Here is a 24,295-nt window from a genome sequence, read left to right as displayed (position 1 = left end):
GGAGCCTCTGTGCTTTTTGTTCACTTTTGCTGTGAACCTGAAACTGCTCTATAGCATAAAGTTTATTTGAAAATAGACACAAAAGAGCAGTAACTGCAACAAAAATTGGCAGAGTTGAAATCAAAGACCAAACAGTCACTCTGTAGACAAAAGCTTAATATGTAGCCAAAGAAGGAAGAGTGCAAAGCCATTCCAGGTAGGAGGTATGGGTGTGTGGAAGAGGAGCTACAGAAAGCAGAGCTCACTGGAGCAGCACCATCCTATAAAGGAAACCTCTGGCCTTACCCACCAGTGACAGACACACCAAGAGGAATGAGCAGGAACCAAGGCGGGTAGGGTCTACACATTAAGGAAATTCTGCAGCTGTGTTGTCACTTGGCTGTTGTGACAAGCTAACTTGCTACCACAGTACTGACAATATTATATAGAGATACAAGGGACAGAAAACCAGGTGCTTTTGTGCTTCAGTGATTTTTTTTTTTTTGGACCCAAAACTGTTTGCTATGATTCTGACTTTTATTGATGATTGCACTGTTATAAGGGACAGAAAACCAGGTGCTTTTGTGCTTCAGTGATTTTTTTTTTTTGGACCCAAAACTGTTTGCTATGATTCTGACTTTTATTGATGATTGCACTGTTTTAATCAATCGGTGTTCATTGTTGCAGTATGCATCATTTCTCTAAGTAGTTTGGCCTCTTAGGGTAAGGGGATACTCTGGCTAATATTACAGTAAGGAAAAGACCCATTAGCACCTGAAGCAAGACAGTTCATATGAAGCGTATCACAATCAGCTATCCAGTTCATGACTCATGTCGCTGCTTGTGTTATATCTCCCATTCTGGCAGTTCTGGCTTATATTTGATGTTCACAAATAGGTCAGTTTTATTGATTACATAAAGACCCATAATTTTAAAAAAAAAATAGTTTGAAGCCAGGAATTTAGCTCAGTGGTGTCACGCCTGCCTCGCAAGTACAAGGTCCTGAGTTTAGTCTCTGGTAACAAGAAAAAAAAAGCCGTAAAAAAAATTATCTATGCTGATGGCACATAAAAGATGCAAGGTTTTTTTTTTTTTTAATCTATCCAACTAAGCATTTAAAGGTTCTATGGGATGAGTAACTCAGTGTGACCTGGGGTCATTAGCACACTCATATAAGTCTCAGGATGAATTCTCTTCATCTCCCACAAGAATCCAAGCTGGCCAGGGTTATTGCTTTAATAATGCACATGTCTGCTGTTAATGTTTAGCAGCTAGCTAATCAGCGCTCCAGAGAATACATGCCATGTTTGCATTGTTACAAGGTAGACATCATTCTGCAATTAACTTCATTACAACTGGAAAATAATCATACAGCATTAGGTTTTTTTCATTTTTCACTGTGAGGCTTTAAAAATAATTAAATATATACACATACCACTCTAGGTACCATTTATGCATATAAATGACACTTATATTCACAAGGCTATATCAATATTCTCACTCATATTTATCCATGCAATTATTATGAGGTATATTTACAATCTGCACCTTAAAGGAGGATTGTGCAAAATAAGATTTTTCACTTTTTTTTTCTTAACCACACAATAAAGAGGCTGATTCACAAATTAGCCACTGGGGGACCATGTTAAAGCCCTTACAAATGTTGAGTATCTGCATACATTGATGGGTTTTGACTTGCTAACTTAAGAGAAAAATAATTGCAGTATTTTGCATACAGACAATAATTTGGAAAGGCAAAAAAATTTTGATTCTATGTTAAACAGTTTATAAATCATGCTTTTTGTTTGAGTGAAGGAAAAGAATATTTTCAAAAGATCTTGTACTTAAGCAATAATGGCATTTAATATCATTCTCTTCTTGTAGGCCTCGCAGTGCAGATTATTTTATGCAGGAAGCTAAACGAATGAAGCATAAAGCAGATGCAATGGTGAGACCCTTTTCTTTCCAGATATGTTCATCCAAATTATGTTTGTTCTGCCGCTTCATCACTGGGGCAATATAACTGGGGTAATTATAAAATCTATTACAAGGATGGCTGGGCCTGTTAAATGGAGAAATGTTTATATAATCAAGTGCTCATAACCCAATAAATTATGACTTCAACCAATAATGTCTGACTGGGAGAAAGCTCTGGATAAATGAATATTTCAATTGATTCCTAATGTCTAAACAGTAACTAGAGCCAATAGAGTCCGTGGGTGAGTGTTTTTTCCTTAAAAAAAAATCTAGATTTGCATGCTTGCTCTCTTATTTATTAGCTTGGCCAACCCTTGGCTTGGTACCAAGATCAAATCTCTTCAAAAACACTTGTGTTCTTCATATGTATCTGCCAAAACAAATGCTTTTCCTCAGCTGTTCAATACAGAAACTATTATCTGCACATAAAACCATAAAGCCACTATGATTTGATGTTTCCAAAGAATAACTTTTCTTACTTGGATAATCTCCTATTTTGGGAAGCTTGATGATTTCAGGAGAGAAATAGAAAACTTCAGGGTTATTTTTACGAGATCATAAAGTTGTTCCATCTTAAGTTCTCACCTGAAAAGACTCCATCCTACCTGGTAATTCCGGTTTTATTTCCCTTCAGTGTTCATAACTGAGATCACTCGGTATACTGGAGGCATAGAAGGCATGTCCAATGACTCAGAATTTCTTCCAGTGTTGAGGATGCTTAAACCCTAACAATCCCCCTTTCCCAATGTCCCAGTGTCCCCCATCTGATATGAATTTGTACAGAGTCCACTGCCAAGGACACTAGGGTACAAAGGAACTATCCGTAGTCTCAGAAAACAGAAATGAGGAAAAGACACAGCTCTGGCCACACAGTCCCATCTGATGGAGCATTCAGATCCCATGAGAAACTGATGCATGGCCACTATTGGAGAAAAACATCAACTTTTGTCGTTATTGTTGTTGTTCTTGTATTGGATATTGAACCCAAGGTCTTTGCACTGAGCTGCATAGAGAGCCTATTTTTTAATTTTTTGAGTCTAGGTAAGTTGTCCAAGCTGGGCTCAAACTTGGAATTCTCCTAGGTCAGCCTCCCAGAGTGCTGGGATTCCAGGCCTCTACCACTACACCCAGCCCAGCAGAGTGAGATTTTCTGCCCAAATTCATCATCTAAAAATGTACTGGCCCTAGTCAGTCAGTGTCATCTTGTTCCATGCTGCCTTTCCTATCAACTGTTGCCCAAGAGAAAAGTACTGCTCCAGCCAAGAGGGTCTCCTACCAGCCTCTGAGCTTGCTGACACCAGTGGAGATCTTCACACCCACTCACGCTCACACACACTCACTCCCAGGCCCACTTGTACCCTCAGCATCCTTCCCACATGCACCCAGTTCCATCTTCAGCCCTGCATGGAGTCTCCTTCCTGGGGCTTCACAGCCTCTGTGCAGCCCCCTTCCCTCCTCCCTCCTCCCATCTCATTTGTATCAGACCCCTCATTTTGCATTTTGTTAGTCACAAATGCCATGCATGGTGAACTGTTTTGTGGGTGCACATTTTCTCTCTCCAGCAATACTGTAAGTTTCTGGCAAGGAACTTTTGTATATCAAATGCACATGCCTCAGAACTTGAGTGCTTTAGAAAATACTTACAGAATGAAATTATTTCCTTAATCTGAAAGTGTTACCAAAAAAAACTGCTTTGGAGCCTGTTTGATTTATAAGCTGTTTAGGGCCAAGGATTTAGCTCTGTGGTTCCGCTGCCTGCCTCGCAAGCTCAAGGACCCAAGTTCGATCCCTGGTACCAAAAAAAAAAAGTATAAGCTGTTTAAAAATTTGATTTGCTAATGAAGAGCAGTTTGGCTCCATATCTGTTTTCTTACATAGCTTTACTAATGAAGTTGAAGGGAACTTGTTGGCTTATTGTTTTTAATAGGCTTAGAATATTATTTAGAATAAGTGTATCATTCTTTTTTATTAATGAATGAATCATTTGAAAAATGGAGGGATTTCTCAGGTCAAAGTGAGAATATGTAATTACAGAGACTAGCAGTGTATGAAACAAGGAACTTGATGAGTAAGTCTAGATTTATGAAATTTTAAGAATATAAAGCTGATTGATGGTTACCCTGGCTGACATGAGGATACAGTAACAAATTTAAATGACTACAGGTAATCCAAAAATTCATTTTTATTATTGATTTTCAACTTTGTGATCCATTCTGATGAAGCTGAAATGGTACCTTGATTTTTCTCTTCCTCCTTTTCCCTCCTAAGTGAGGTCCTAACTATTAATGACAACAACAGCAAAAACGAGAAGATGAAAGCATGGAGATATAAATGGAAATAATTGTATTAGTGAGATTTCCCATTGCTGGGACACAATACCCAACACCCACAACTTATAGGAGGAAAGGTTTAATTTGGCTCATGGTCTTGGGGAAATCAGTCAAGATCAACTGGCTCCAAGGCAGAACCATCATGATGGAAGGGTATGGCAGGGAGAGCTGCTCACCTCATGGCAGCCAGGAAGCAGCAAAAGAAGGAAGGATCCAGGAAGGGAGAAGCACCCTCCCAAGTCACGCCCCATAACCTACCTCCATCAGCCAGGCGCACCTCCTAAGGGCACATTTAGCTAGGTTTTCACCAGTGAATGGATCAGTCCACTGGTGAGTACATCACTCGCGTGATCCATTCACCTTTTAGAAGCTCCACCTCTGAACATGTAAGACTTCTGGGGAACATTCTTGAGCTGTATCAAAACAGTGAGGTAAAAGATGATAACCAAAGCCTTGAACTAGCAAAGTACTAAGCCACGTATTTACTAAGATATGTTTTCAATTTACAAGCATACTTATGATGAAGGTTAATGCATAAATTAGGCAGGATAAGAGATTAGCAATAATAACTGATAATAAAATAGAGCAATGATAATATGCTGTATAAAGATATTTTAACTTATAAATAGTTGGGCTGGGGATTTGGCTCAGTGGTTCCACCACCTACCTTGCAAGCACAAGGACCCAAATTTGATTCCCAGTACCGAAAAAAACTTATAAATTATTGTAGAATTTTCCATTTAATATTTTTGGACATGACCGACCATGCCTAACTGAAACTTAAATGAGACTGTGGGTTGGGGTAGGGGTGGGGACAGGGGACTATTTCTTCTCTCAGATCCCTTCACAGAATATGGAAAGTCAAAAGTTGGGTTTCTTGAGTTAAGTGTTTAAATTATGTGAAAATGCCATTTAAGACCTGTCATTAAGGAGGACCCTTAATTCTGTTGGTCAGGTGGAAAAGTTTGGAAAGGCTTTGAACTATGCCGAGGCAGCCTTATCATTTATTGAGTGTGGAAACGCAATGGAACAAGGCCCGATGGAGTCCAAATCTCCGTACACCATGTACTCAGAAACAGTGGAGCTCATCAGGTAAGCGGGGCCTCCCGCTCCGGTCATGGGGTATTGCCTACAAGTGGAATCACCGTGAGTGCAAAGGTCAACCTACACCAGCAGTCACCAGAAACCATGTCCATCCCCCCAAAATAGGAGTGGAAGGTTTTACAGCTTTCACTCACTTTGTGAGGCAGGCCCTTGACTGTGACCCCAGGGAGGAAGCTATTACATACCCACTTCCCCCAGCCAGGAAGTGCCAGGGTTTGAACTCATTTTATCTCTAAGATGCTCATTCAGTCCAGAAAAAACAGCAAAATGAAATTTAAAGAGAACAAATATCTGATTTTAGATGAGCCTAAACATGCATATCTCAAAAGAAGACACAAATGGCCAGCAGGTATATAAAAAAGGGCTCAGTGCCACTAATCATATGAGAAATACAAATCAGGGCAACAATGAGATTGCCCCTCACCCCAGTAAGAATATGACGAAGAAACACACACTAGCAAGAAGAAAAGGGAATGTTGGTACACTGTAAAGAGTACAATTTAGTGCAGCCACTATGGAAAAAGAATGGAGACTTCTCAAAAAATTAAAGATAGAACTACCATATGACCTAGCAATTCCACTGTTGGGTATATTTCTAAAGGAAATGAATTCAGTACATCAAAGAGACATCCATATTCCCATGTTCATTATAGCACTATTCATAATAGCTAAGACAGAGAAATGAATTAAGTGTCCAGTGACTGATGAATGGATTAAAATACATCATATGTAATGGAATATTATTCAATCATAAAAAAGAATGAAATCTTGTCATTTGCAGCCTCATGGACTAGAGATTATTATGTAAAGTGAAATTAGCCAGGCACAGAAAGACAAGTACTTACATGATCTCACTCATCTGCATAATATAAAAAAGCTAATTTCACCAAAGTTTACAGTAAAATGGTGGTTACCAGAGGACAGGAAAGGGGACACACTTAACTCAAAACCCCAGTGCATGCCTGAAACCATAGATAATACCAAACCCTAGATACACTGTGGGTTTTCTTTTATGGGGGAGGGATGCCTAAGTAGCCATGTGAAGGTTTACTTTATAAAAGGCACAGTGGGCTAGGGGTGTAGCTCAGCAATGGAGCACTTGCCTAGCATGCCCAAGGTCCTAGGTAAGATTCCCAGCACCACCCAAACATAAAAAAATAAAGTGATCAAAGTAAGAGAACAAAAACAATAGAACTACTATAATAACATACCAAAATAAAACTTCTGTGAATCTGGTGTCTCTTTCTTGCAAGAAAAAGAAAAATGTTAATATTTTTGGACCATGGTCAGCTATAGATGACAATACTAAGGAGAGTGAAACCTTGGATACGGAGGGACCACTGTACCTAAAACTTACCTCCATCTATTAAGTGACAGAATATTTGATGCAAGGAAAAAAGATGCAGCTGAATTTTATAAGATGAGAAGTTATATCCTATAATGTGCCATCTTGGACAGTGCCCCACTGTTCTGATTTCAGCCCTAGACATTAGCCCCATCCTCCCACCTTGGCTGGGACACATGGTCCCAGCAGATCAAAGTTCCAGTAGGGCCCTAGTGTGCTTAGAGGGAGGTCCTGCTCTTCCACAGTGGACACCTGGAAAGACATATCCTTCATTTCTGTCTACAAACCAGTAAGGGAATTCTGCCCATTAGCCCTTCTGCGAACCTTTGTAATACTGTTTATGTTTTTAGCCAGTTTAACTGTGTGGGATAATGTCTAATACTCATTATGTGAAATAATTTTTCCTAAGACTCACATTAAGAGGTTTCTCTAATTCTGCAATCTAAGGCTATTTTTTTTTTACTGTGCCCCACCATTCTACACAGAAAATCTGATTGTCTTAGAGCAGAGTCTTTGGGGTCCACATTGGCCCAAAAAGGCTGTGTGGTATTTTTGACCACCATCTTTCAAGCCATAGTTTCAAGCTTTTGAAACTCTCATCCTAACACCAGAGACCTTCAGACACCATTTCTCAAGGTTACTTTGAAGGTCAATTCTGCCTAGCCACTTTTCTCATTAAAATAATTCTACTAAATCAATGTGTTGCTAATGCCTTCGTACTGTCTTCTCATATTGGGTAATATTTTCAGTGGTAAAGCAAACAACAGAGTAAAAATCTGTTAAAATTACTGTAAGAGACACTACATCTTCTCATCCTTTCCATAGCCTCAGTTGCCTACAGGTGACCAGGAAAGAAATTGGGTGAATCTGGACAGGTGCAAAGCAAGAAAATAACCTAGAATGTGGGATTTTGTTGTTGTTTGGTCTGATATTTTCATTGTTGCATCCCCAGCCCCTAGAACAGAGCATGATACAGAGTATGTGCTCACTAAAAACTTGAGTAATGGACCAACACAAGCCATAGGGCCTGCTGTGAACTATCAGTTGCTTGCTTACAGGCATTCATACTTTAAAGGGAACAAACATCCTAAAGAAAAAAATAGCCAGATGCCAGCAGATACCCCTGGGGTATAGTTGTGCCTAGAGGAAAGAAGCCTCTCACAGGTAGAGAATGCAGAATGAATGGGCTCCCCTGAACTACCAGGAAACTAAGTGAAAAAGAGTTTTTCTTCCCTGAGTTAGAAAATAGTGTTACAGTAGCTGACTTAGTTAACCAAAAGATACCGCATACCTATTTCAGAAGAGTGATGAGTGAAGTTTCTCAACATTCTGATCTTAAGGAAGAGAGACAAGGGGATGCTAAGTGAACTACCTCACTTCATCAGTAGTCTGTGTACATGTATAAAAATACCAAACTGCACTCCATAAATATGTATAAAGGGTCAGTAAGAAAAAGAAAAAAAAAAGACGTGTTTATAGATTTCTCTTTTTTTAAGTGGTGCTAATTAATTTGCCCCTTAACTCTGCACCTTGATCACTAAGCCTGACACATGCTTCTGACCTGGGGGCCTGGAGCATTGGCACCAGGGATCTCACAGGGGGAGAATTTCCTCCTCCAGCCGGGGACCCCAGAGGGCAAAATAGCCCTGGCAGTGAAAATGGCTTCCACAGAGTTCACCCTGGTGACCCTGCCTTTACACCCCCACCTGGCCTCAGGAGTGCCCCTGGAAGCCAGCAGGAGCTCCAGGGGCCCCACTCAGTTGAGCAGACCAAAGTTGGGCCAGAAGAGTTCTGAAAATTAAATTGCAGTTTGGAACTCCAGCCCCCAAAGTAAGCCACCACCTGCCTGCTGCACCTAAACAGAGTGGTTGTCTGCTAAAGGTAAGAGACTAGAATAGGTATAGCTAAATATAATAGCTAAAATGTCCAGGATACAGTAGACCCTCACTCATCTATCAAGAACCAGGAAACTCACAGTGTGAATAAAAGAAAAAAAAAACAATGAACAGACACTGATGCCAAGATGAATCAAGTATCTGACAAGGATTTTAAGGCAACTACCATTAAATGCTCCAAAAAAATTTACAATTCTATGGCCATAAAAAAAAGAATATCAAAGAAATGAAAATTATTTTTTAAAAAACAAACAGAAATGATAGAGTTGAAAAATATGGTAATAGAAACAAAAATCCCTGGCAAGGTCCAACAGAACCCTGGGAGGTGACAGAAGATAGAATCAATCTACTGGAGGACAGGAAGTAGAATTTACCTGATCTAGGAGGAAAGGGGCTTTTTAAAAATAAATAAGGCTGGGGCCAGGGGTTTAGCCCAGTGGTTCCACCGCCTGCCTCGCAAGTGCAAGGTCCCAAGTTCGATCCCCAGTACCAATAAATAAGGCCTCGAACACTGCCTTACTTTAACTTCTTCTGCTTGAACAAAATACCATGGGGACTGAATTAATGATAGCAACAGTTGATTCACCTTGCAGTTCTGGAGGTTGGAAAGTTGGAGGACAGGGTTTTGGCCAGGCCAGCAGCACAGGGGAGACAGAAGAAACTGGTTCAAACTCAGCCTTTTTCATCAGGATCCACCCCTACAGTAACTGACTCACTCTCGGGAGAACAGTGTTCATCTGTTCCAGAGGGCACTGCTCCGGGGCCGCACCTCCAAATATGATAACATTGGGAATTCAGTTTCCCACACTTGACTCTGCCAACCAAAACAAGCAGAGTAACAAAAGATCCTGTAGGAGAGAAGACCAGAGAGGGAATGACAGACCCAAGGAAGTACATAGGAAGTGATGGTTGAAACCAGCCAAATGTGTCCAAAGACACAAGCCTACACATCCAAGAAACTGAGAAAAACCCAGAGAGGATGAACCTAAAGAAACAAAGGGCAAGACACAACTTAATTACGTTTCTGAAAACTAAAGAGAGAGAAAGATTGCCGAAAGCAGCCAGAGAGAAAGGGTGCATTTACTACAGGGATGGGGCATCCATTCAGATGGCAGCAACTGGCTAAACAGTTTCCGATGGTGGAAAATACCAACTTGTCAAGCAGCATATTCTCAATTCAGTGAAACTGTTCTTCAAGAATGAGAAATTAAGATGTTCTCAGACTAAGGTGAACTAAAGAGTTCATCTGTAATAAGACACTCCCCCTCAAAAGGCCAGCTGAAGGAACTTTCCCAACAGAAAGAAAATGACACAGAAAGAAACCTTGGAACATGAGAAAAGAGGAAAGAACAGAAATGTGCATACAATAAACTACCCCCCCATGGGTTTTCTAAATAGTGTTTGATGATTGAAACAAAAATTAGGCCACCATCTGATGTTCAAGGTGATGTTATTTAACAGTGGGGAAGGTAAAAGCTTTCACTCAGAGTGGTAAAGTACTGATACTAGTAAATTACACCAAGTTGTATTATGTATGTTGTAATTCCCAGAGCAGCCACTATGAAAACTGCAGAGATGCACTCAGAAACCTATGAGTCTGGTGATAATTTCGTGACAGCCACTCTGTTTCTTGGGCGGTTTACAGCAAGCTAACTTGCTATGCCAAGACCTTTTCAAAACTATCTGGGTTAATCCCGGCAACACTATTTGACCACTGTATTCATCTTGATCCACAGAAAAGGGAATGGAGGGTTTGAGGTGTTCACACCTTTGTCTAAACTCTTCCCACTAGTGCATGATTGAGCTGGGGTTTGAACCTAGGCCCTCTGGCCACCCTACCTCAGCTCTCTCAGAGTCAGACGAACAGGTGTGTTACCAGGTGAAAGCCACAGCCACAGTTCCCCTAGGCCAGAGTAGTAAGTGAAACTATGTGCAGTCTGTGAAAGCCACTCATTTCCTATAGCTCACCTCTGTAGGAGCAAAGAGACTTTAAATGTACCCAGGACAGGACATTTCCCTGCCAGCAGAATTACAGTTACATAACAGAGGGTAAAAGAAGCATCTGTCTGAACACAGGGCTGACATTTTTCCTGGAGGTAAATCAGGAAGGATGGGATTTTGGCTCCATCTGTCAGCCACTCAGCCATAAATCAAAATGTGGAAAAGTGGACGTGTTGCCAAATACATGACTCATTCTTGAACTGGGCTTCTGTCTGCCATTCCACAGCATTTGAATGCATATTGTCAAAGAGCTGAAAGAGCCAAGAGAGTGTTTCTCTCGTCATCACTGTAATATAGTACTTGGAGGAGATGAAGCCACATCAGCTGGCTTTTAAGAAGAATTAGCAGCAGCACCATGAAAAACTTAAGTACAGGGCAGAGAGCTACCACAAGATATGAGGCTCTGTTGGTAACAGAAATGCATTTTTATAAATTCATTTTATTTTTATTTTTATTTATTTTTAGGTATGCTATGAGACTAAAAACCCACTCAGGTCCCAATGCCACACCAGAGGACAAACAGCTAGCTGCGTTATGGTGAGTGTGTCACCCCAATTTAGGAGGGTGCCCCAGCCCCCCGTGTCACTGGCAAGCCCAGGGCTGGAAGTTCTTCTAGTGCTTTATATCTTACAAGACTCCATGTAATTCTGACAGCCAGGGACGGTCTCAACCATTTCTGTTTTTATTTATTTAATTTTTTTTCTAGTACTGAGGATTGAACCCAGCACCTTCACACTGAGCTAATCACAAGCCCTTGTCTGATTTTTTATGTTGAAACAGGGTTTCAGTAAGTTACCCAGGGTGGGCTCAGACTCTAGATCCTTCTGCCTCAGCCTCCCAGAGTGCTAGGATTACAGGCATGTGCCACCTGGCTCAGCTAGCCCATTTCTTGGTGTCATCCTATGCATGAACTGAAATTCCGCAAGTCCATCATAAGAAGTTTTCTTTTTTCTGTTTGTATCCTGTGTTTTAAAATGAGGAGGTTCCTTGTAATAGTCATTTAAATGTGAATTGTGCCCAGTGGAATTTCTCTTGTGTTTAACACTAAATGCAATCAAAATAATTTATGTGTTGCTTTACATGCCAGATTAGTATGAATAAAGATGATGCATTAAAGTTCTCAATACATTAAACTGAGGAGCAGCTCATTATGCTTTGATGATAAAATCATTTCTTCCAAAATGGTAGCCAACGTATCATAGATTTTCTTTGTATTTACAGTGACAAAGTATGTGCTTTAATAATAATAATTTCCCCATGGTGTCGCTTCAGGACATTTCACCCCATTCCCTAGATCTCAAAACACCTCTCTGTTCCTCCTGTCAAAATATCCAAATTTTTTTGCTCTCCAAAGGCTCATTACACTCTATTATCAATCTACAAGTTAGAGCATCAAATGAGTCTCAAAAAACATAACAACAACCCAGACAAAAGAAGGTCTCAGGTTGCTCTACATCATGGCCTCATCTGGAGTGTGGAGTGTTATGTGGAGACTGCTAGGCTATATTTGGTTTGTTGGCATTCTAGGTAAACAGCCTAAATTTAAATTAGTAAATAATTATAACACGAGTAAAGAATGCCAGTGAGGAGAGGATAAATCTCAGGAAATGCCACCCTATGCCCTTGTCTTTATTGAAGTTCCATATTGAAATTAATAAACGAATGATTTATAGTGATGTTATCAGATTAAATAGAATACTAATGTGTAAGTTGCATTAAAATGTAGAAAATAAATGAAAACTTTCCCCATGTTTTTATTGTTTATAATGCACACCCACTATCTTTTACTTTATTTGAGCAAAGTAATAGCCTAGTAAATGTTAGAACAGATACATAATAAAAACAGGTGAGAGAGGTGCCCTGTCCCAAAGCAGGTAATAATACATCTAAAGAGCAGTGAAAGCTGCGTGCTAGAGCTTCCTGGTACCTCTCATGGAGAGAGACTGCCCTCTGGTGGTTGGAGAAGAAAGTAGCCAGACTTCCCAACAAAGAGATAAAGCTATATCATAAAGGGTGTAGTGATTAATACAGTTTTGGAGTACCTCCTTGGAAGTTTGGATTGTATTTTTTGGACAGAAGGAAGGTTGGATGTTCATGGACATGCATGCATGTAGAAACACTTGAGATACATAAACGTGGACCCTGGAAAGACATGGTGTTTTAAAGCCATGTTTGTGAAGGACACACTCATGCTCTGCCCCACCTTTCTCCTCTGCCGCAGTTACCGATGCCTGGCTCTCCTGTACTGGCGGATGTTTCGACTGAAACGGGACCATGCTGTAAAGTACTCAAAAGCACTCATCGACTATTTCAAGGTACTGTCTGGCAAAGGCACAACACAGCTCCTTGTCCCGAGTTATCTCCCTGTCGGGGCCTCTCTGGGAAGCCTAGTAGAGCCTGCTGCATTGAGGCTAATGCAGGTCACCTCTGGTGTCCGGAGAAACCACATCTATGGCACAGCTCTGGCTTCCAGGACTCAGAGAAAGGGTCCAGAAAGCCTAGCTCGTTCACCCCGCCCCTTCTTGTCTATGTATTTTTACCAGAGAAAGAATATCTAGTTACTCCTCCCAGTGTCCAGGGAAATTCATCTTTACAGCAGACATAACTCCCTCATGTCCACATAGAGCTGCTCTCTCTCTCAGAAATTCCTTAGAGTCATTTCCACTTAGTCTCTAGTAGCTACTTTGATTTTTAATAGAGATATTGTTTAAAATGGTAAGAAATGGCTTAGTAGAGCTCAGAGACACCAGATAACAATATGTAACTAGAAGGATGCAAGCACAGCCTTGGCAGCTTTTGCTTATCTCAGAGAATGAAATTGTTTTCACTGGAAGAATTTTGAATAGAAAAAAAAACACAGTCCTCTGATGCACTGTTGTAAAGTGGACTAGAAGTTTAATCACTTGTTTGACATTTTGGGGTATCGTATTCTGTTTATCTACAGAAACAAGGGATCACAGCATCACTGTCTTCACCACCCCTTTATCAGATATACAGCCAGGCTCTACATCACAGAGACAATCTCTGATGGCCAGGTTGTGTTGGGGGTCCCAAGGGCTATGTGCAGCCTGCTGCCTCCTTCCCAGTTGTGCATGTAGGGGTAGGGTAACAGGTTCTGGACCATTGGCCAACATGTGCCTTAAATACCAAGGACTGGCATGGAACCTTCCCTTTACATATTTTGGGCACCTAAAGTCAAGATGAATCATTTTCACAGATTCTGGATCATAAGAGTTAGCAATAACTAAAGAGTTATTGCAGTCAAGACAAAGGGCTTTTGAATAACGAAGGACACTCAGAACTGAGGGTATAGCTCAGTGGAATAGCACACAGCATCAGTGAGGTCCTGGCTTTGACCCCTGGCACCACAAAAGAAAAAAAAGAAGAAAGCTGAATTATATGAGAACAAGGTACTGCAGCAAAAACATTTAAGAGATTAAAGAAGTTCCTTGGTATACATGTGCAGCCCGTAATCTATGCAGAATGGGTAAAGAAAAGAACCTGAAAGTCAAAGTTTCTCCTACCCTTCATCAATTTTACATTTTTAAATGTACTTTTAATTGATCAATGACAAATTATGTATATTTATGGTATACAATGCTGTTTTGATATATGGTTACGTTGTGGAGTGATTAAATCACCTAATTAACATGTCTAGCACCCCACATGCTCATCATTTTTGTGATGGGAACACTTACAACCTAGCGATTTTCAAGTAGACTTTATGTTATTCTTTTCTTTAGATGAATTTTTCCCCATTGTTTATTGGTACATTTAAAGCAAACGATACAGTTACATTTATCATTGGGATCTTGCACCTTTACATGATATGTCTTGGTTCTTATTTTTCCCCATACCCTAACCCTCCTTTCACCCCTTTCACCCTGCCCTATTTACAAAGACTTTGTTTCCATTTTTTCCTTTTCTCATACTTTTTCTTTTCCCTTATTTCCTTTCTCCATTCTTAATCATAGTCACCATGCTGTATAATTAATCTGGAGAACATATTCCTCCTAACTGAAACTTTATATTCTTAGGTGGCCCTTACTGGGTACAAAGTTTCAAAGGCTACATAAATAAAGCTCAGAGGCTGAAGCCTTCAGGTTACAGTGACCACTCAGCTGTGAAGAGTGTGTTTTACCAGTATGGTGCTGTCTCAGAAAGGGGGACTTGGTGGCTGCCCATATTTTTGGCCAAAGGACTTTCTGACACACCCAAAACTTCTCCCCCTTTGTTTTTTTTACATCTGGAACATCTGTTACATATATCACTTCTTAGAACCTCACATAGATAGAAAATGAAGTGAAACATCCCACAGCCCCCGATGGAGAAAAGTGACAATAATGTTCTGAGTTTCTCTTTTCTAGTTCTCTCCATCAAAATAATGTCATATCCTGAGACAGGTAAAAGTGACATGGTTTGCAATTCTGCCCTGAGCTTACACTTTGCTGTCATGCCTCTGAGTCCTAACAGGCTTTTTTTTTTTTTTTTTTTTTCATTTTTTTTTGTTTTTGCCATTTTGTTACCTCTTGCACTAAAAAAAATCAGTCACCACTTTGTAAAGTTCCTTGTCACCAAAAGATACATGTTGTCTCAAGAAACCAGGCCAACACCATTTCGTGTCTCTAGAAGGGAACATTCACAAGAGCATCACAAAGACTATTTTCCCCCGTAATTGTCCTGCAGACTTCCTGAAAACTTCTTCTGGTTTTTGCTTTATTTTTGTTTGTTCGTTTTGTTTTGTTTGTGGTTCGGGGGATCAAATCCAAGGCCTTGCACATGCTAGGCAAGTGCTCAACCACTGAGCTATCTTCTCCCATCTGGAAAACTTTTAAATGTTTGCAAGCACCTGGCTCGTGCAATATAACATCCAAAGTCAAAATGTCCAAATCAATCAGAATTTTTGAATGTCCTATGTATACGTAAATACATTTTAATCCATCTTTTTAGGAATATTTGAGTGATTCCCTAAAAGAAATAAATGCTTTAAATTTCATAAATTAACACAACAGAATTTGATGACATCTCTTCTCAGGCATTCAATAAAGGCATATATCCACAGTTTCTGCAAATAACCCCTAAAGTTAAATATAAGGTACTCTTAGTATGTAGGGGGAAGGGTGATTCCTGTTCTTTTTTTCTTTTTCAGAAGAAGTACACTCATTTACAGGTTTAAAATTCGACTAGTGTAGGAGTCAGTAGGCTCTCAGGGTTATGATTTAATTTAGTACCTAAAATATGTACATGAAACCCAGAAGCGAGCCTTTCCTCTCAGCCCTCTGCAGGAGCCAATAGCCTTGTGATATTATAAGTTCCCTGACACAGTTTCAGTGCATCTAGAAGCAGAAAGCACTCACTGCACATTCTTGTTTTTCTGCAGAATTCCTCCAAGGCTGCCCAGGCCCCATCTCCTTGGGGGACCAGCGGAAAGTAAGTTCACCTCACCCTGTGCATGGTGCTGTCAGGCCCTCGGGCCGCCCTGCCTCTCCTGCCTCCCTCCCGACCTCTCCACTCTGGTTTTTCTGCCTCTCCCCTTCCAGGAGCACTGGAACCCCATCCCCCATATCTCCCAACCCCTCTCCCACCAGCTCCGTGGGGTCTCAGGGTAGCCTCTCTGGTGCCAGCACCCTGTCCCCATCGACCATCGTCAGCATCCCGCAGCGCATCCACCAAATGGCAGCCAATCATGTCAGCATCACCAACAGCATCCTCCACAGCTACGACTACTGGGAGATGGCCGACAACCTGGCCAAGGAAAACAGAGGTGTGTGGCTGCCTCTGAACCAGGGACAGCCTGGCCTGGGGCATCACTGCTCAGGTGTTCATGGTCTGGGGAGGAGAGGGAGAAGGAGTTGTCGCCTGCTGTGTGAAACCTTTCCTGACCTCTCCCATGGTCACTCAGGATCTTGTGTACCTTCTCCCACCTTTAGCCTTACCATGGATGATCTTGAGTATAGAGATTAGACATAGATACAATACAAGGGCAGGAGTAGGCACAGGTATAGGTGTGTAGGTACAATTACAGGTGTAGGGACAGATAACAGGGTAGGTACATTTATAGGTGCAGGCACAGTTAACACGTGTAGGTATAGGTACAGATGTGTGTATATACAGGCAATAGTATATATAAGGCATAGTTACTTTCTTTTTAAATAATATTCTTCTAATAATAAAAGTAATGCATGTTTGCTGTGGCTAAATTTGTGAAGGACAGAACTATAGAGAAAAGTCATCAGTAATCTTATCACCAAGAAGTAACTGCTACGGACATCCTACCAAAGTTTCTTCTAGCCTCTCTTCCCCAATTCTGCATCATTTTTACAAAACTAAGATCATAATGTACATAGTTTCATATCCTGTTTTATATTTAGCACTAAAATCAAGCATTTTCTCATGTCATTAGTTAGTCTAGAAATATTCTTCATAATGGTTTTATAATACTATCCTAATATAAATATAATGACTGTATAATTATAAAGTATCATTTCTCAAACTATTCCCCCATTGCTAGACATTTAGGTTACTTCCCATTTTTTTCCACCATGATCGTGTCCTTTGTATAAGTTTTTGTCCATATTCTGGTTATTTCCTTAGGAAGCCTAGTAGAACAGGTACAGATTTTTTCAAATATTGTTACATATTTGATATCTATTGTTATCTTTTCTATGTAGAAGTAGAACAGGTACAGATTTTTTCAAATATTGTTACATATTTGATATCTATTGTTATCTTTTCTCCCAAAAAGTTATACCAATGTACTACTTTCCCTTTGGCAACAGGTAAGAGTGAAAATCTGGGTTCATTTTCAGGCCATAGATGAAAATTATGTTTCTATGACAACCTAGGACAAAAGCGGGATGTCCACGCTGTGAGGGGATGGGGTGGCACAGGGTAGTCCTGAGTGCAGGAAACCGTTAAGAAAATGAGGCTCAGTACATAGAGTGCAGCCCACAGGTAGTGATCCCATAGGAATGTCACTGAGGTCCAGGGACATGGAAGCTGACATAGAACAGTTTGGAAAACTGCACAGCACTTGCGTGGCTGGAGTGGCACAGATCTGTGTCCCAAGTGGGCAAATGTGTAGAAATATGCATGTCCAGTTTGCAAGACCTCACAAAAACCAGGCTTCCTGTGGTGCTGCCAGCCACCTACTAGATTTGCCCTGCTGAAGGCCTCAGTGTCACAGGTCCAGTGGGAACTCTACTGTGTTCCCTCAGCCCAGCCTGCTTCTGCACCTTGAGTCCTCTTCCTGGCCACTTTCCAGTAACGTGCATCTTCCTTGACCCCTTCTCGCCCTGGCAGGGCTTTAGGGTGTCTGTAAGCACTGTGGGAAAACTGGTCTAGAGACTTATTTCCAAGGAGTAATGCAACTATGACAGCAGTGGCATGTGAATACATTTGTCTCCATCAGCGTGAAACTGGGATGTGACGAGAGCAGAGCTCACACGTGACCATCTTGATTTCCTCCCTTTTCGCTACCCTTTGCATGTAGCAGAGTCCTGGGTGCATGGTAAATGTTCAAGGAAGGGGCAAGCCCAGAGAGGGCCCAAAGGTTAACTGGTGACTTCAGTAGAAATTTCTCAAAATCCAGCTGATTGTCCCACAGCATCCCAGAGCCGACTCCCTGGACTCACTCCAGAGGTTCAGTACTGACTCCAGAGTAAGGGATGGCCAAGTCACACTACCCTTCAGAATGGGAACCATTGTTGTACTAGGGAAATGCAGCCTGAGTACATGGATTTCCTTTGCTGTTTGGCTACTTGAGTTAGAAATGGGAGATACGGCTTGCTCTCATTCATTCCTTTGGCTGTAGGATGAGTCCCCTACGCTTAGGTTGTATTTTTTTCAAGGGCATGCTGAAGTCATGAGGGAACAGAGAACCCTTGGTTTATACAGAGACCATGAGTGGAATTCTTTCTGAGGCCACTCAGGTCCTGAGTTAGGGTGGCACACCTAGCAGATGTGGCACTCTTAACGACTCTCTCTGTCCCCTAGAATTCTTCAACGACCTGGATTTGCTCATGGGGCCCGTCACCCTGCACAGCAGCATGGAGCACCTAGTCCAGTACTCCCAGCAGGGTCTGCACTGGCTGCGGAACAGCACCCACCTGTCATAGGGACCTCACCCTTGAGCTAGCTTGTGCTCTTGTCTCCATGGACTGCTCCCAAGTTTTTGGACACTGTGCTACTGAAATTCCCAGCCACAGAATTTACCAGACTGCGGTGAACATTTCCTCGGCATCAGACAATGACCTTTTCCCAGGGCATGTGTGTTCATGTGTGTGGGTGTATACCACGCTGCCTGTGTATGTGTGTAAAACACACAGCTCTTCAGCACACATTTTATTTGTCTAGTTTCCATAACCTCAGGCTAGACAGAGTGACCAGAGGTTCCTGATTAGAGAAAATACACACGTGCACCCACACACACATTCACAGACACATTCTTTCTATTCCAGTGCTACACCATGACTTCTTAGAAAAATTCAACCAAAATCTCTTGGGTTAGTCAACAAGGTGCAGTACAGCACACCAAAAGCTTAACTGCCAGTTAAGATGAACCCTAGCTCTTATATTATTGATTACTTTGAGTATTAATATACTATTCCCTAATTATTTTTGACTGGTGTGTATTAATGGATAATTGATCATGAAAACAAGTCAGTTATTTTTGTGCCAGAAGTTTATTAGATTACATGTTACCAAATGCCCTGCCCTTCCTCTTATCCTCTCTCCTCCATCCGACATTATTGTCAGTTAAACACATTCCAAGCACATGGTCTGATTCCCACAAGCCCTCTTTGCCCCACCCCCATATTGTTTGAAAATGGTACCCAGATTTGGTAAAAACTCAGTGTCTTTGAAATTTAACACACATGAAAGTGTCAATGACTATGTTTCTGAGCTCCATTAGGAATTGAAGTCTGTACCTGTGACGGGTTCCCCAGGGCCATGCATTTCCTCCTCCTGCCACTGTGACCCACATGGCTTTTGTCGGCCAATATGTTTCAAGTCTCTTCTTTCCACGGTAGCTTTCTTACAAACTTTCTTGGCCAAATAAGGACATTACCCGAAATGTTCCTTCACTAGGAGCCTAGCTGTTGCTTCTCAGTCTGAGAGCTATTTATGATCACAATGCTGTCTGATTCTCACGCTTCACACAGAATGTGCCTCTGCAGGCCTTTGGGGCATTATGATTTGGGGGATATTTTTCAGGCTTTGTTTAGCAAGCTGCTTACAGTTATTCCTGCAAGGATTGCTATTCTATTTGCAGTAGCAATGACCAGAGCATCTTGCTTATATCTTGCGCATCTCTTATGTTTACGTCTTACTATGGTTCTTTTCCTTTCCTTTGTTTGTCTGTTTGTTTTAAGTTTACATTTTAGTTTTTGATATCTTGTTTACAGTGTTTGTCTGAACTTTATTTTATGGTGTTTGGTTATGCCCTAGTGTTAGTTTTCTTGTTAAATATATTTGGATATGAAATATTGGTAAACCTCCCAAAAGATAAGGGACTCTCTTGCCATATTTTGAAAACATAAAATAGTGTCTTTGACTTACTTGACATAATTGTACTGGGTTGGTTTGAGAGACAGGTGAGGCAGTCTGTGGAATGAGCCCTGTTCATGGTGATAGTGGCACAGGATATATTAGATAGATGCTAAAATATGTCTTCACTGATCTTATGGATTTGGTTTCCATGTTAACATTTTTGTCAGTCTGACCCATAGGTGGGAAATAAGACTGTTGTAATTCCCAAGCACTAAGCATTGCTTCAAAAATGTACAAAAGATCGAACAACTTTGGTGATTTGAAATTAATTGACAATGAGCAAGTGAAATTTGCATCAGTCTTTGAGCTTCAGGCACTTGAAAATAGTAAGAGTACAAGTTTGAGTATCCTTTATCCAAAATACTTGGGACTAGAAGTATTTTAGATTTCACATTTTAGAATAATCACATGTACATAATGAGACATCCTGGGATTGAGACCCAAGCCTAAACATGAAGTTCATTTCTGTTTCAAATACACTTTATACACATAGTCTAAGGCAGTGGGGGGAACCTATGAAATGCTGTTTGATATCATTGAACGCTCTAACAGGTTCACCATCACTGGCCTAAGGTATCAGTCTTACACAGTACTCTTAGTGCACTTGTTGTTTTGTCTGTGACAGCCACATGTGGTCAGGGATACAATTTGCCACTTACAGCATCATATTGATGTTCAAAACATTTTAGATTTTAGAGTACTTTGGATTTGGGATTTTTATGTTAGGGATGCTTAGCTTGTATTTCCATTTCATATTTATCCATATAAGTTGTTTCTTACATCCATTTCACTAATAGTTGGCAGAGTTCATGATCCCATCCGATGATGGAATTTTGAATCTAACTTTTAAAATTTTGAACAATTTTCTTTTCTCCAGGACTGAGAGTGTGTTCTACTTATTCATGGTGAATTCTGATGAAAAGTTTCAACTGTCACTTAAAGGGATGACCCTTGGGGTCTGCCATGCTTCCCCAGGGAGCTTTCCTGGTCTTGTCCACCTTTAAAGTTGCAAGCCTTATAAAGCACTGTGTGTGGGCTTCCCCAGAAGCCCCATCTCATGGTGCACATGGCCTCTAGCTAGTTGTGCTGGCATTGTTTCATCAAGATGCTGACCACCAAGGTTTTCCAACAAAACCTTTAGAAACTGGTCATTTTGGGGGACAGTAAGAGCGTGCAGGACCTGTCAGTGCCTCCCGTTCATCTGTAGAGCATGTCAGGGCAGCAGTTGGGTGTAGATGATATTGGTAAGAAACCATCTTGTAATTGTTGCTTGTGGAAGTCATTCATAACTTGTCCCCCCCCCCTTTTTTTTTTTTAGTTTGGTTCCAAGTTGAAACATCTTTCTTGTGTTTTCATAGTATAAAAGTGATACCTTTTCATTGTAAAAATTCAAACAATGCCGAAGTGTAGAAAGTAGGAAGTGTAAGTCTAAATGTCTGAAACAACCACAGCTCACAGTCTGATGTACTGTCCTTCCACAAATTCTTGAATTTAAACATGTAGCATTTATTACCATTTCTTTGTATTTAAAGACATATTTCCTCAGAAGTTCAACACAAGTTCAACTGATCTTATCTGTCATGACCTAAATGGAAACCATCCTTTATCACTTTGCTAGAATTATCTTTGAAAGAGAGTAGCTCAAATATATTCTTGATCAGACTTTGGCATCAGTTACTACTCTACACAGATCAGGCTCATGTGCAGAATTGTGCCTGGAGAGAGAGGTCTGGTTAAAACAGATACTTCTGGAAACTTTCAAATTGCAAATGGAAACTTGGACCCACTGTTTAAAGAGGAACGTACTGGAAAAAATAATCTGAAGAGTTGACAAATTGTGTACTAGATTGAACTATGGAATGCAATGCAATGAGACTTTCTGCACTAAAACTTATCCTAATATGTACAACAATGTTGTGTGTATTATATAACAGTGATGTGTACATTTCTGACACCCCATACATGATATACACAGTTTGTACAAATGCATACATTTAAAAATATATATGTACAATACAGCTAACATAAAACTGTAGTACGCCTGACGGATATTACTAGTGCCTAATATGGAGTGTAAGTCACTGCGTGTTCACATCACCTTGGAAGTGCAGTCATTGTTATAAAATTAATCAGTGCAGCCAACATTATGAACCACATCTTTGAAACTGTGCAGTAGCATATACATATATATTTTTAAATAACATTTTTCACAGTTTTCCAGAGTTACTGTTGAAATCTGTATCACCAAAAAAAGCAAGATTTTTTTAATGATGTAGACACTCTTCAGACCCAGTTATCTGCGTGTGATTTCCTGTTTGTAGATACCGAAGAGACTTCAGCGGTCAACAGCCTTAACGCATGTACAGGATATTATTGTGACTTAATTTATCTGCAGTTTTTAATCCATGTGAAATTGGAATTTATAAACGGACTTGGATTAAATATGTCTGCCTTTCTAAGGTTGCAAGCGTTACATTAAATGATCTATGTTATACATGAGAAAAATCAAGTTGTACGTAAAAAAAATGTCCAACCATTTCTGTGAATATTTTTATGAGAAAACGTTAGAATTGAAATATGTTCATCAATGTTCTGGATCCAGCTCATAATCTCTTTAAAAGCAACCTCCTTGTTTCATGGATGTTTTCAGTGTGACTCCCACAGATTAATATTGCCAAGTCTGATACTGTTCATGGGAAAAAATACACATGTCTCTATTGTGACACCATAGTTTACTACTTATCTTTCCCATATCTGATACTGTACAATATGTTACATATGTGTGTGTGCACACAGGTAAGGACTCTCCAAAGGACACCTGTTCAGACAGTAGCCCTGGGACACTTCAGCTCAACATCTTTTCAAGTCACACTTACTCCTCCCTCACTTGTGTGCCAGGCTTTTCCAACTCAAACCAATGTGGTAGAATTGTGCTTGCAACATTTGGTTAAGTAAAACGAGTAAATTCTGAACTCAAGATGGAACCATTAGAGCAGTGGCTAGACTTGAATGGCTGCTAGGTGGGAGAGGTTTTATTAACCTCATTTTCCCTCTTCCCTTCTTCCCTTTTCCTTCTCCCCAAACTAAATTAAAGAAGCAGAAATAACCACAAAAACAAAACAACTACTTCACCTTATCCAGACCATATCCCTAAGTTGCAATACCACCTTGTCTTTTTCCCCACTACACTGTCTTGCACAAGTCACATGTTAGAGGGAAAACTTGGGAAGGGTTTGCTTCTGGGCAGACAGATCAGTTGAGTCCTCATCAGCCCAGCAGAGTGCAACAGGACTCTGGGCTCGGGTCATCCAGGAGGCTGCCTCTTCCCACAGACAAGAGACCTGGCATTGTCACTTCGAGGACACTGAGCCCAATGTGCTTTCAGGTTGGGCAAGAAGCACTCTGCACTGTTTTTCTCTTAGGCAGCTTTGCCAGCTACATGGCTGACATCTATTTTTAAGAAGTATCACATTGTCCATGAAACTTGGATCAACTGCAGTCTTGAAAGATGGTTTTAATAGAACAAAAATTAAAACAACCCCATACACCACATCTCCAACTATTTGGAGCCGGAGTTTCTTTCCTCGTTTGCCCATTCCCAGAAGAGCAAATCCTGATGAATAGCACAAGAAAACATTCCCATGTGAGATGTGTGTCCTCTTTGTCCAAATTACTCTGTCAGAGGGGTTAACTTGTTTGTTTAGCATGAGAAAAATTATAAATCTCTGTTCTCTAATTGCATCTGACCACAGTCTTGGTTTTTATTATTTAATTGGCACTCAGAGGCAGCAGGAGGTAAATTCTGGGCTGGCTGCAAGGAGATTTAGACTCACAGTTCTTACACTAATGGGAGTCAGGGGATTAAACCTCTATTCGTTACTTGGAAAATCCACCTCTTGAAGCCAATTTTAAGGACATTGATCTGAAGAATAAATTAAATCACTAATTGCAAGTACGCAAAGATCAGCGTTTGTCTCCAAATATCAGGAAGCACTGATGAGGCCTGAGAAGCTGAATCAAGTCCTTGTTTTCTACCCAGTTTTAAAATAGGAAAAGTTCATCAAGAAATCTTTTATCCAGGGCTGGGGATTTAGCTCAGCGGTTTGGTGGCC

At 40.7% G+C, this 24,295-nt stretch overlaps 1 protein-coding gene across 1 annotated transcript in view; it reads left to right on the top strand.

Annotated features, from left to right (window-relative positions):
* Aff3 (AF4/FMR2 family member 3) overlaps positions 1 to 23,930 on the top strand; it is a 399,929-nt gene extending 375,999 nt beyond the window's left edge. The window contains exons 18-24 of the mRNA XM_033761487.1: positions 1,864 to 1,927; positions 5,242 to 5,378; positions 11,097 to 11,168; positions 12,853 to 12,946; positions 16,012 to 16,061; positions 16,172 to 16,395; positions 18,627 to 23,930. Coding sequence (XP_033617378.1) covers positions 1,864 to 1,927; positions 5,242 to 5,378; positions 11,097 to 11,168; positions 12,853 to 12,946; positions 16,012 to 16,061; positions 16,172 to 16,395; positions 18,627 to 18,748 — 763 coding nt within the window. The 3' untranslated portion in view covers positions 18,749 to 23,930. The remainder of the gene's footprint in view (positions 1 to 1,863; positions 1,928 to 5,241; positions 5,379 to 11,096; positions 11,169 to 12,852; positions 12,947 to 16,011; positions 16,062 to 16,171; positions 16,396 to 18,626) is intronic.
* Positions 23,931 to 24,295: the final 365 nt, after the last annotated feature.

Source organism: Fukomys damarensis, unplaced genomic scaffold (assembly GCF_012274545.1).
Source record: "Fukomys damarensis isolate Sample0158 unplaced genomic scaffold, DMR_v1.0_HiC HiC_scaffold_9, whole genome shotgun sequence".
Taxonomy (NCBI): domain Eukaryota; kingdom Metazoa; phylum Chordata; class Mammalia; order Rodentia; family Bathyergidae; genus Fukomys; species Fukomys damarensis.
Note: the sequence above shows the minus strand (reverse complement) of the source record. Positions and strands in the feature narration are given on the sequence as shown.